The 14,224-nt window shown below is 40.8% G+C and overlaps 1 protein-coding gene across 2 annotated transcripts in view; it reads left to right on the forward strand.

Annotated features, from left to right (window-relative positions):
- Positions 1-14,224, forward strand: part of RPS6KA3 (ribosomal protein S6 kinase A3) — a 216,778-nt gene that overhangs the window by 56,282 nt on the left and 146,272 nt on the right. The window contains exon 1 of one of the 2 annotated variants that reach the window (XM_077480721.1): positions 7,889-8,020. The exons of the other annotated variant lie outside the window; for it this stretch is intronic. Coding sequence (XP_077336847.1) covers positions 7,982-8,020 — 39 coding nt within the window. The 5' untranslated portion in view covers positions 7,889-7,981. Of the gene's footprint in view, positions 1-7,888; positions 8,021-14,224 lie in introns of those variants that run through there. 2 annotated transcript variants of the gene reach the window in all.

Raw genomic sequence — 14,224 nt, forward strand, 5'->3', positions numbered from 1 at the left:
TGGGGGGATCTGATGAGGAAAGAGGAAGATAATTAACTTCCTTATGCCTCGTTCAGACCCCCCAACACTGTAACCATGTCCCCCTGTCATATTTATGTGTAAGATTCCAGTATTAGGGGCCGTTCTCCAGTGTTAGAAGCGTTTGTAGATCGCTTCACTCCTCCAAGGGTGAAGCAATCTACTCCGCTTTATAAACTGGCACACAGAGGAGAAAGATCTCCTATGTGAATGCTGGAGAATGAAGCAGTGAATAGATTTCCCTGCTTCATAAAAGGACACCATAGTGCAGAAAATGTAAAGATGAGCACAAGGGACAAAACTCACTCAGTAGGCTGTGTCCCTTGTGTTGATCCCACTGCTGGTAGTAATTCTCCTCCATCCTGCAACACGGAGCCTAATTGCTTCACAATGTACATAATCATCTGTTCTCTGATGTATTTGTAAACGATTGGAAATGTTAATAAAATATTTTTGTCCCTAAAATGAGTCCCTTGTTGCTTTGCACAGCTTATAACAGATTTGGAACTGTGCTTTAAATCTAAGTATTGTGCACAATTTTCTGTTTTCCAAAAGTCCTGCAAACCTGCTCATCTTTCTGTCAGGTAAAGAAAAAAAAGATAACATTTTTTAGTTTGTTAGCTTTGTTATTGAAATCTTTCTTTAGTACCTCTGTCAGGCACTTTTGAAAACCTGCTAAGACAAGTTTGGTCACAGATTTTGATTGCGTAATACATAAGTAATGTTTGAAGTGTGCACAGAGGAAATACTTTGTGGTCATTGAAATAACTGCAGAGAATTTCGGATTTAACCTTTGGTTATTTGAGCTTTTTATTAACCTAACCTGCAATACTTGTTTTTTTCCTCCTTTACTTTGCCAGCTCTCGCTTTTATTAACCACTTCTGCTCCGGAAAGGTTTACCCCCCATGACCAGGTCATTTTTTTTTGCGCTACGGCACTGCGCAACTTTAACTGATAATTGCGTGGTCATGCGATGCTGTACCCAAATAAAAAAATATATATATATATATATATATTTTTATTTTTTTATTTTTTTTCTTCTTTCCACAAATAGAGCTTTCTTTTGATGGTATTTGATCACCTCTGCGTTTTTTTTATTTTTTTGCGCAATAAACAAGACCGACCAATTTTGAAAACAAATTAAATATTTTACTTTCTGCTATAAGACATACTTAATTAAAAAAATGTAAAAAAAGTCTTCATCAATTTAGGCCAATGTGGATTTTGCTACATATTTTTGGTAAAAAAAAAAAAAAATCGCAATAAGCGTATATTGATTGGTTTGCACAAAAGTTATAGCGTCTACAAACTGATATATACATTTTTTTTCTACTAATGGCGGTGATCAGCAACTTCTAGCGGGATTGCGGTGGTTAAATCGGACACCTAACTAACACACTTTGGGGAGTAGTGACACTAATAGTGATCAGTGCTAAAAAAAAATATACGGTACACGGTCACTGTACTAATGGCACTGGCAGTGAAGGGGTTAACATTTGGGCTGATCGAAGGGATAAATGTGTTCTCTGGGAGGGGCTTACTAACTGTTGGGGAGCTGCTTTGACTGGGGGAAGGTAAAAATCTGTGTTCTTAGCCGAATCACAGGGATCAGTACATTGCCCTCTTACAGAACGCCGGTCCGCCTTGTTTACATAGGCAGACCGCCATTCTGCCTGTCTCCCGAACGATCAGCAGCTCCTGGTGGACATCGCATCTGCCAGACCACCTTATTGGGAGTGTGTTGGCGGCAGGTGTGTGCGCCCCTGACCCGGACACGGCATTTCAAAATACTGAAATTCACTATATAAGCTCTGTTTACTGTCAAAAATAAGTGTGAAATGCAAGACTTTGTGGGTGTAACAAGATGTCCGCTTAATGCTTTCTCACTGTATCCTCACTGTATCCTCACTGTGGACGAGTGCGCAGTGTCACTTCTGTTACAAAATCTGTTGAAATACTGACTATGGGAGTCGCTTGTAGCAGTTATAGGAGTTGATGTGGGTGCTTGGTGGGTACTACTGCCTGCCAGACACAACAAGTGAGTGGAGCTACACTGTGATTGTGCACAATGTGGATGTTTGCAGAGAAGTACTGCAGCTTTTAGGTGGTTAAAATAGGTGATGAGGAGGTGATGCAACTCCTTCTCACTGCCTGTCAAATGCTCTCTGAAGAGTGATCCAAATGCATCACTCTTTAGTCTGCAAAACAGGTATAAGTGTGTCATTCCTATCTTGCAGCATGCCAAAGAATAATGGCTTACTGCAAGACTACAGAGGAAGGCCTATGGGAGGGTATTATGAAGGTGTTTCCTTTATATGTAAATCACTGCACAGAGTGCAGGGCTCTGCGAGGGAGGGGTCTGAGGGGTGGGCCTCTCCCTGTTCACACTGGTCGGCATATTTAACTGGGCAGGACTGAATTCTTATTGTGATCAATTCAATCCTGTCCAGCAGCAGCACAGCTAGCTTGCAAAACAGGCTGTGTAAAGGAGTTTCCCATTTGAGTTTGAATAATGCTGCGATCAGTGAGGCTGGGCTTGGGAGGTTTGGACTCTTCCTGTAGGTGTGACTGGGATTGAATATTAATTAGGATGTATTCTATCTCACTCACCATCCGAGCTATGAAGGAACTCGCATCATTTTGCAGAGTCTCCAAGACTACAGAGGGGTGTGTTTTAGGCTAGAGATGCAGCGGGAAGTGGTTATGGAAATGTCGTTCTACATCAGACTGTCACATGGTATAAAGCCACAACTAAACCCAGAACATCAGAGGATCTGCAGACAACAGAGCAACATGGTAGAGCGGTATGATCTCTGCTGGGACTGATAATTCCATTCAGCACTAGTGAAAATGAAGTTTGAGTTCAGCTTTAAGGACTGTATTTGTTCAGGGATGTATGACTATGTATTCTGCATTCTGAGTAAACCTTTCTGAATGGATATAGCCCTCAACAGCATTCAGCCACCACTGAATATTTGAAAGAGGCTGCAGGATCCTGCAGCTGTGCCTCCCGGGTGCACCAAAACAGATTTGAAACGCGTAGGCTAAACGCCTAATGTGCATGCGCCTAACTGGATTAATTTTTTCACCAACAGGAGCTGATCCAGAGACAGAGGACCATACGTTTTTGGGATCATGTTTTAAAATATATGTAAACTAAAGTACAAAATGTAATATATTGTAGTTTACTAGTCCTTAAATTTTAAGGCTGAATTGGTATTTTTTTCAGGTTCAATACATTTTCTGTCAGTATGTCACTTCCTGTACTCTGAACAGAAATCTCAGACGATGTTATCAGCCTTCCCTGTTCTCTTCCATAAATCGTGGAACACCTCTGTCCTTTCTGCTTGCCAATCTTAAGATTGTTGTTCATGTGCTGATGGGTCTATGAGCAGGTATGTGAGGTGGTAGACTGCACACTTATCCTTGCCATCCCCCTATGCCTTGTGTGCAGGGCTGGCAGCTCGAGTGGGGTAGCATATTCCAGTATAGCAGTATCTCATATTTAATGCTAAAAATATTAATGTTATCTGATTCCAGGATTTGCCTGCTATTTGACACTTGGTGTGCAAACTAAATGCATCCAACTCACAACCTATTTGGCTATGAATGAATGATGCTCAGTAGCAAAAGTCCTCCAGCAGGTGGCACTGCAGGCAAGATCAAGAAATATGACTGCTGTAGGATATGTGGATGTGCAGTGGTGAGGCACTTGTTTACATTACTAGATATTCATAGCGCTATGTGTTTTCTATTTGTTTATCAGCATTTTACTGTGGTCCTTGTTTTTGTGATGGTTGGTCATCTTTTTCTGTCACTATTTTCATTTCCATACCTATATTGAGACACTGCTTCCACATAAAATAGGTTCATCATTGGTGGGTAATACAAATTACTTACTACAGCTATTCCAATCAATATTAGGCCATTAAAAGTTCAGCAAACTACAGCTTATTCCATTAAGCTAGATCTAGAAATAGGCTGGTTTCCAGGTTGCTGATTCAGCATTTAGTGCTACACATTGCTGGCTCTTCCCTATAAGTGAGCACATAAAGCAATGTTTTATTTTAAGGAGGAAACCTTTGCATCCTGCATCTTGTAATGTGTCTAAATAAATCTCCTCACTTCCTGATGGAAATGCTGTGTTGTCAAGGCTGTCTAGAAGAGAATGATTGTGTGGATTTCTTTTTTTTTTTTCTTTTTTTTTTTTTGTAAACCGCAAGCTTGGGATCATTTTATAGCATGTTTTCTAATGTGTTCTACTTTGTTGTGCAATAACGGATCCATTATAGGTAGAGGACAGGAACCAACTGCAAAAAAAGTGCTTAAAACGCTTTCTACAGCCACATACCTTGTATACTGATGTACTTAACTTGACATTGAGATTCATAAAGATTAAAAAAAAAAAAAGTGGTGCTTTTTGCACTAACTAAATGTTGAATTGCAGGAAAGCCATATTCCCTTTAGCGACCTGCGAAAGAACCGCTTGCATCTCTCTACAACAGGCATCATTAAATGGGAGACCACAGTCCAGGTCCTGACTAAATGCAGTCCCATCCCAGCCATCATGGTGGAGTCCCGAGCAGCTGAGACCCTTCTGCAACATTGCTGGATCTAGATGGGGCTCAGGAAAGTATGAGGGGGGGGGGGGGCTGCATAGTATTAGGATCATTATCTCTGAGGGCTGCAGTACCACGCCCTTCTGTTCAACCCTTCATGTTGTGGACAGTAGAAGGGTGGGGTTCTGTGGTCCGGATACAGGGGGGGTGGGGGAGAGCAGTCATATTTGCTTATCACCTATAAGGTAGTTTTGTTCCTGCTTTACAGTGCCACACAGTAGTTCTTTACTGCTGTTTCTCAGTGTAAAGCTGGCCATAGACAGATTGATGTTTGGCCAATCTATGGGCAGGCTGATTGTACTGAAGTCAATCTATCAACCAACTTCAGCACAACCAGCCTGACCTTTTTTTTTTTTTTTTTTTTTTTTTTGTACAATCACTGCCACTGGCTAGTGCAAAGGCCTTGCCTGATTGCATACAAATTGAAACTCTTAAGGTTTGACCTCATATTATATTGTATTTGTAAATCTGAAGACAAAAATCTGCAGAAAATCTAATAGTGTGTATAGGGTCTAAGTCTGTGAGTCATCCATTCATTGAAAACAATGCATTTTTTTTTATGCAAAGGTTTGTGCACTTGGGACTACATTGTCTCTGAGCTGGTTTCAGGCAGACCTCATTGCGCCCTGTTACAAAGACATGCAGCTTCATTTATACAGCAGTGTGGGGAATCTCACAGTAATCCACACTGTGAAAAAGATTCTCTTCATGCTTTAAAGACATTTTACTTGTCCTATGCAAGATTTTATTTTTATTATTTATTTATTTTTTAATAGCGATAAAGGTTTAGTTCACCTTTTCAGAAAAAAAATAAAAAGTGAACTAACACTGTACACCCTCCCCTACCTTGTAGTGATATAAAGACTCTTAGATTTCACCTTTAATGACCTACTATCTAGTACAATGCATGTGCATTAGGACCTCAGTCACATAATATAGAATGAAGACACAACCATGTTTTGAAAGATGTTGATTGAACCGTCCCAGGAAGGAAGTAGTCTGTCTGTCTTATATCAGCATGAGAAGAACATGCTGTAATTTCAAGAATTTAGTAAGGTTATCATATTATTTTTTTTATTTTTTTGCTATGCTAGAAATTGGTTTAAAAATATATGCAGTTTTCATTAAAATAGTATGTGGTGATACTGACCTTATTTCTGCAATTCTTGTTATGGGGTAAGGCCCCATTCGCAAATCGTGTAGCCACCCTGCTAGCGATTTAAAATTTGCGATTCACCTCAAGCACATGCCGTGCATAGGGCAGCCCATTTATTTGAGTAGACTGACCTATGTGCATTTATCATGCCAAAAAGGTTTAGGGACCAAATGTTAGCTGTGCAGAAGGATTCCCCCATCCACCTTCAATGTGTGAGAGAATCATTGTGTCAATTTTTTTTTATTCAACCTGCTGGTTGAATAAAAAAAAACGGACTCCTCTTTGCGCTGCTTTAAAGAGAAGTCTTACTCTTTAATTTTACCTACAGGTAAGCCTTACCTCCACATTGGAGGTGGATGGGGGAATCCTGCTGAGCTATTTGGCAGACTCATGATCAAGATACACTGAAATGCGCTGCCAGCTATAGCCGGCAGAACTGATCGAACGGCAAAAAATCTGTACTGTAAATCTCCTAAAACTTGCACCGTTTAGGTGATATTCACTATTTACTATATATGAAGGAACGGCCTGCTTGTGCCATTTCTTTAGGACCTGTGCCGTGGTGGGTGACATTGCGGCTCCAGCCAATCACTGGGCCGGAAGCTGCGATGCATACTAGTTCATTATTCCTTTTTGTCTTTCAGGGTTTTTTTTTTTTTTTTTTTTCTTTGGAGGTTTACAACCTCTTTTAAGGTTTTATTTACTGGTTTCCTTCATTGCAACTAGTTTTATCTAATCTGGTAATAAGTTTACTCTACCGTTCCACTCATCTTTTAGTTAGGTTTTTACAAAAAGACCTTTTCTGTCTCTGTTTTGGTTAAACTTTTTTTTTTTTTAATTTTACTCCAAACACTCACGAAATGTTGTATACACGTGTACAGGATTATGTCATTGTCTAAAATAAAATCCTCAATGTGTAGGACAGTGCTTTGGTTGGTAATGCGGATACAAAAAAATAAAGGAACGACATTGATCTCCTTTTTGCAGATCTGCCTTTCATAGTTTTAAAGCAATATTGGTTTGGATCCTGCTAAATATCAATGGAATGTTTAATAATTAAAAAATTGTGCATGAATGTACAGTACTTGCAGAAATCCACTCGATTCGCTGGGTCCAGGTGTGAATAAAGTTTTTGTTGGAGATAAATTCTTTTAGTTGTCTGGTACAGAGGATTTTTACATTAGAATGTCGTTATAATTGGCCACCCTCACCACTTTTTGTAACTCCTTTTATATATATTACAAGCTATAGAAACCCTTGAGAGGGTGAAGTCTTTCTGGATATCTTCACTTTTGCTCTTATTTAAATGGTCTGTCAGTGTCTTGAAAGGTACATTACTTCCACACTCCCTGGCACATGGTATGTAAATACCCCTTATTTGCAGTGTATAATTGCTCCCCAAAGGCTTTCTCATGCCAACACTGGTCTGACTTGAAAATTTGCCTTGCATCCAGAACTGCAATTAAGCACTTTGTGGTGGTGGTGGTGGAGCAAAAATAAAGCCCTTCAGTTAGTTTATCTGCTTAACTTGTCTGCAGAACATTCCGTCTTGCGATTTTCAGATAAAAATAGTATGCAAGATGTATTCAGTGACTTTACTTGTATACCAAATCCTTTGCAATTGTTTAAATTGGTGGGGATAGCATGGACTTCAGGCGTCTTCTCACATGGTATACCAGTCGAAGCAGCAGCATAATTTGACCTGTTCAAACTGCGCCTTTCTGTCTCTTGGAGATCAGCTCAGGAAATTAATTCTCCACATTTGACTTTGTTCTTCCTTCTTGGATAAAATAGAATGTGCGTTCTAGTGCAAGAATTCATAGACAGTAGCTTTTCTGTTTGTTTAGGAGGAACCTCAAGTTATGATGTGCTGCTGCTTTATATCTCTGCGAAAGAAAGCATCTGTGAGCGACAGTCACTGTCTGCCATTGCAGGATTCCTGCTTCCTGCTTATCTCATGTCCTGCAATCTCAGTTTTTGTGTGCAGAGGTGTTTTTTTTTTTTTTTTTTTTTGTCAGAGGAAAAGCATCAGGACTCCTTTTGCTAGCAATCTCTGACTCTCCCCTCACAGGAAATTTTCTAATTGCCGGAACAGCTGGTAGCAGCAAGAACTTCAGGGGTTTGGCCTTCCTCTTCAACTTGTCAGATGTCTGTGCAGGAAAGTCCTAACAGTATGGTTTCGTGGCCATGTTGAGATTTTGGGGTCTTGGCTTACGGTCTTTTCGGGTAAGCATCATTTCTGTTTGTGCGGTGATATCTTTCCCACTCCCACCTCCCTAAAGTGTGGGTGGTGACACTGGGCTGTTTGCACTGCTTTGCTTTCATGAGTGAATTACAAATGAACGTGTAAAGATTTTCTAGTGTACTGAGAGTTTATCATATAAGACAATGAGATTCTATTTCATCACATTGTTGAAAATCATTGTCTGTTAGACTTTTACAAAGTGTTGTACTGCTACCATTGCAAATGCACTTGCTGTTAGCAATGTTCCAATTCATAAATCTGCTGTTTGGGAGGCTTGTGAATCTAGCTCATTTTTGTTTTTTATAACTTATGTATTTAAGATGTAAACAGACCATACAATATTTTTTAATGTCTTGTCCACGTAGAATGCAGTTTTATCAGTTTTGGTGGATGCTGGTACACACAATGAGATTATCGGACGAGTGATTGTCCAGTTTTTTTTTTTTTTTTTTTTCTTGCATGCTAGTCTCATTTCAAAAAATAGAGAGGTTACTAAAGTTACGCAAATTCTCATACGACAGAATAAGAATTTGGAAGTGATGTAATGTATTGTGTTGTGTTTTCAGATGAAAACACTACTGATTTAAATAAAATTTGTGTTTTTGACCCTTTGTCCGAAATGATCTGAACTGTCCTGTCGGCTCTTGAAAGCTGTGTACTAACGATCAGATTACAGTATAATCGATTTGATAGCTGTATATTTCATCCAATTTTCTGATCGTGTGTACTAGGCTTTACTTTTGGGACAGTTAAGTAAACAATTTTGCAACCCGAGGAATACAATGCTAAGGTGCATTAGTAAACCTGTCTGAAAAGGTGAAAAGCCTTTGGCTGATTTAGCACAGCAGACTCCACCTTGAAATAAAACACTTACGGCTATCCTGAGCATTTATTGGTTTTTATAACTGTCCTCCAAATATTTGGAATTTTATATTGGCATTTTATATACATTGTACAGTTTTATTTTTGCACAGCATAATTTTATTTGTTTTTTGACCGGGTCTGAAATGTGCTTAACCACTTCAATACCAGGCACTTGGCTTCCTGCCCAAGCCAATTTTCAGCGCTGTCGCAATTTGAATGGCAATTGCGTGGTCATACAACACTCTACCCAAACAAAATTTTTATCATTTTGTTTCCACAAATAGAGCTTTCTTTTGGTGGTATTTGATCACCTCTGCGATTTTATTTTTTGCGCAACAAAAACAACCGAAAAAAAAGTTTTTCTTTTTCTGTAAAAAATTTTTTGTAAATAAGTATGTTTTTGTCTTCAATGATGGGCACTAATATGGCTGCACTGACGGGCACTGGTAAGGCACCACCGATGAGCACTGATAGATGGCACTGGTATGTGGAACTGATGGGCACTTATGGGTGACACTGATGGGTGGCATGTATGGGCACTGATAGGCGGCACGTATGGACACTGATGGGTGGCACTTCACTATGGTGCAAGTCAGTGCCTATATGTGGCACAGATTTGGCATTTATTTGCACATGTGGATGGCCATGGTATATGTATCTGGCCATCCACATGTTATGTGCCTCCCTGGTGGTCCTGACAGCTTCCCTGGTGGTCCAGTGTGGGCATCCGAGGGGGGGCTGCGCTGATAAACAATCAGCGCCAATCAGCTCTCCTCTACTCGCATCTGTCAGGAGTGAGTGAGGAAAGGCCAATCACCGGCTCTTCCTGTTTACATTGTGATCGGCTGTGATTGGACACGGCTGATCACATGGTAAAGAGCCTCAGTCGGGGGCTTTTTACCAAAATCGTTGTAGCGGTGTGTCAGACTGACACACTGCACCACTGATCGTCGTGGCTTTTATCCTGCAGGGCGTCATATGATGCCCAGTCAGGATAACGGAACTCCCACCCGGCTGTCATTTTGCTATAGGCCGGGCGGGAAGTTTTTTTTTTTTTTTTTTTTTTTTATATATTCCATCTGTCTTATTAGATTTCCCCTCACTTTCAGTCCTGTAGACTTGAAAGGAAGTGAGCAAGTCCTTCCAATGTCAGGCAAATCCCCTAATACACAGTTCCCTATTGGAAGTTTTCACCCCTACTCCTGAGACAGAGGCTCCTCTCCATTTATAAACTGAAGCATTGTAAACAGTTTACGATGCTCAATCATGAATGAACAGTCAGTGATCACTGACTCTGTTCATTTGGAAAAGGAAGGAGCTGGTAAATGACAGATTTACCGGCTCCTTCCTCCACTGAAAGATCCAGGACAAAGGGGGGTGGAGGAGCACAGAGGAGGATACAGGGACAGTCAGAGGTGAACGGTGCTGCGGTGGGGGAGTTACAAGAACTGGTCCCCCTGTATAGATTTTAATATAGCAGCTGAAAGCTGCAGGAGGGGGGAGAGGAGGAGAAGCGGCTGTCAGGGGGATCGGTGCTGGAAACTACCCCCACCACCACACCAGTCGCAAGTGCTCGGGCAAATGCTCGGTATCGGGACAATCCTAATATAAATAGACCCAAGTGGCGGCGGTCTCCTTGCTGCAACAGTGCGCCATGTTGGGAGCCTTGAAGCCTGTAGGCATAAACCCTTAGATGGTAAGAATTTGTAATATGTGAACCAAGCTATTGATTTTTAGGTGCGTTCAGTTCTGGGGGGTTCTCTCTAGTGCTTTTGTCTTTTTTGCTTGTTGGCTTACTACAGTGATTTTCACCTGGGCTGACCGCTTTACTGAATCCGATTAACTGGACTGCTTTTCAACATTTGGGCTAACTGGTTTAAGTTTTCAGCCTGAATGAATTACCTATGGGGGTTTCCTGTTGCTGCCTGTTTTAAATGGTTGGCTTTAATATCTTCTATTCCATTATGGAATAGCGCAATAAGATCAATCCATGATGATGCATGTACTCTAGTGTGTACTTTAATTTTTTGTTTTAGGTTCCTATGAAACACTGATGGCTCTATGTGCAATCCTATTGGTCCAATATTTGGTTGCCTACTGATTTTTCAAACATCTGTTGAGCACCCCGGTTGAGATGGTCTTTCAGATGACTTTCTGAGAATTAATGTCTAATTTCCAAAAATTGATGTACATTTTGCTGATTATACTATGATGTAATCTTCTTTATTGACTTGCATGTTATGGTCTCTATCTTTAGTGACATTTTATACAGTACTTTACAAGTCTCCTGAGGAAGCCATTGATTGGTGAAACATGTTGTGTTGAAGCTACTGTATTTACATTATGACTGCATGGATCTTCTAGGATGGTTTTATGTATACTACTGATTTCAATATTTTTTTTATAGTACAACAAAATTATGACGATTTTATGAACATATTGTGTTTTATATTCAATTTGGCACCCATATAAAATCCCCCTTTCTGCACATACATACTTGGCATAAGGAGATATTACATGTTTCACAATCTGTTTCTTTTCTGGCCACTGCTATTAATTTTGTGATTATTATTCAGGCAGTGTTTTAAAGTAAGTTGGCAACTTGTTGATCATGCTATTCTACAGTGGAACATAGATATGTAATTTTTAACCAAGGTTTCCTGAGACCTTAATTTACCACCGGGGTAAAAAGGTTGAAAGAGGCTGATCTAAAGAACATGGCATTTATTAAGAAACCTTCCAAGTATAAAACAAATATGAAAAAAAAAAATGGTAAAATATAGGTATTTTTTAATTCGTTTCTTCTGTATCACAGTATTGGCTTAAATTATTTTTTTGGTGTAGTGGGCAAAATCGGACTTTATATGTAGTAGTGTCTGATTATAAGGCAAATACTTCAGTTTTGCAGATTGTTAGGGTAATAGTGTTATTCCCAACATTCTTTTTTCATTCATTTGATTATGCAGTTTCCTATTGTGTATATACTGTATGATTAACAAATGTAAAAGTGACCAATTGTCTGGCAGGAAGGTCAGCAGCTACAATTAGATACAGTTTCTACCTTAGTGTCTCAATTTTATTTAGAGTGCCATCAGCTTCCAAAGCACTGTACAAACCATGCTCCTCAATGGCAATAAAGATAGGCTGATAGCATAAAAAATGTCAAAACAATATCAATGATAGCCACTAGTTAATTATACGTTTCACTAAATTCTCTCTTTAGGATGGCTATAAATGGCCCAGTCCCTCCTAACGTACCACTTGTCCTGCAACGCTTAAAGAGGAAGTAAAGGCTATTTAAAAAAAAAAATGCAACCTGCAAGGCAAAGGCATAATGAGCTAGTATGCATAGCATACTAGCTCATTATGAATAACTTACCTGAGAACGAAGCCCCCAAAGCGGTCTTCGGTCTTCATCTTTGCCGCTGCCATGTATCCCAGAGTGACTTCCGGGTCTCGCTGCTCCGGCGCTGTGATTCGCCGGAGCCGTGATGACGTCACTCCCGCGCGTGTGCACGGGCACCGACATGAGCGGCATATCGCCGTGATCTGCGGCCTGCTCAGTGCGCCTGCGTGCCGCGGTGCCTGTCTTTTTGTAAATATCTATATGGAAGCTGAAATCTGTGTAGTATGCACCACTACTCCAATGATCTCCACTAGTTTTGGGTCCTGTGCTTAGCAGGTGCAATGCTGCATTGTTAACACAGTAGGTTAGCAGCATGGCATAGACGCCATTCAGAGAATTTTGTGCGTTCTCAATGTGCGTTCTCAATGCAAAGTGTTTTCTGATTGGACAAGTTGGAAAGGCAGGCCGGTGACGTCACTCTTCACCTTGCCCATGATTATGTTACAGTACTAAAGGGGATGTACACATATATTAGAGATTACATAAACCACTTACATGAATCATTTTACATATTGCTATAGAAAGCCTAGTTTTCATGTTTACATGAAACGAAGACTCCTTTATATTGCCTAAGTAATAGAAGGTAGGGTCCACAAAAGTATGATTAGGAAATCAAATATACAACCCCAGTTCCCAAAAAGATTGGGGTGTTTTATAAAATCTGCAATGATTTGCAAATCTCAAACCCATATTTTATTCAGAATAGAAAATGTACCATTTTAAGAAAAAAGGTAATTTTGAAATCAGTGGCAGCAACACGTCTCATTTGAACAGGGCATTAAAGGGGAAAAACGCAATATTGAATGCCTGTGACCTTGAGGTCACCAGACGGCACTACATTAAAAACAGTCATGATTCTGTGATGGGACATCACTAAATGGGCTCAGGAATATTTCTAAATGTCACCGTCTGAACACAATTCACTGTGCCATCCAAAAATGCAATTTAAAGCGCTATATTCTGCTTGGACCTTGAAGGGGACATACTCTGAAAGCTTGTCCTGAAAAATTTTATGTTAGTGCAAATAAAAAAAGTATCAAGCACAGTACTCAATTTTCTCTCTCATATACTGAAGAAGCCATATCTGAACATGATCCGGAAATGCCACTGTCTTCTCTGGGCCAAAGCTCATTTAAAACGGGCTGTTGCAAAGTGGAAACTGTTATGTGGTAAGGCCAATCGAAATCGCAAAGTATATTTCCCTAATCGTCTTTCAGGACAGCCACTATGAGAGAGAGTCTCCTCCTCTTCCTCTGGAAACACTGTGCCAGCCCATAAATTCTCACTTCCCCTGCCGGACCTCAGTTATTAGTGTTTCCTCCGGCGGGGAGACACTGTGCAGGGACCAGGCCGGTCAGTCAGGGAGGCTGTGGCCATTTTTCGTCAAGAACCCTGTTAAAGGAAGCAGGGGCTTCCTAAGGAGAAAGTGGGTTCAAGCCGTTCGGCTTACTTGCCTCACCAGGTATTGCCACTCCTTCCTAGTCGAGCGCAGCTTCAGGTCATGGGGACTCCTATCGCGTCTACATGGACGCAGTTGGCAAGCCATTCGGATTTCCGTGTACAAGGGTACAGACCGCCTTTTTTTCTTGGAACCGAGCGGACCGAACGACAGGCGACGTTTCTGGCGGAAACGAAGGCTTGACCTCGAATATGATTGACTTCCAGTTCTGAGTCGTGGAACTGATAGGAGGGCCGGGCACAGGCAGCGTGAGACTCGGTAGTAAGCAGCCACCTGCAGTCATGTCGGAAGCTGATGCTCAACCAACAGACACTACCTCCAGCATTCCTAAGGTAAGAGCACCCTGGGGGGGTACTCTCTATCTAGGATTGCCCCCCCCCCCCCATGTATGGTTCCTATCAATGGGGGTGGGGCAGACCCTCTGGGTGGCTGGGGGGTAGACTTAGATCCCTGCAT

Source organism: Lithobates pipiens, unplaced genomic scaffold (assembly GCF_037356315.1).
Source record: "Lithobates pipiens isolate NorthernLeopardFrog02 unplaced genomic scaffold, aLitPip1_a1.2 Scaffold_16, whole genome shotgun sequence".
Classification (NCBI taxonomy): Eukaryota; Metazoa; Chordata; class Amphibia; order Anura; family Ranidae; genus Lithobates; species Lithobates pipiens.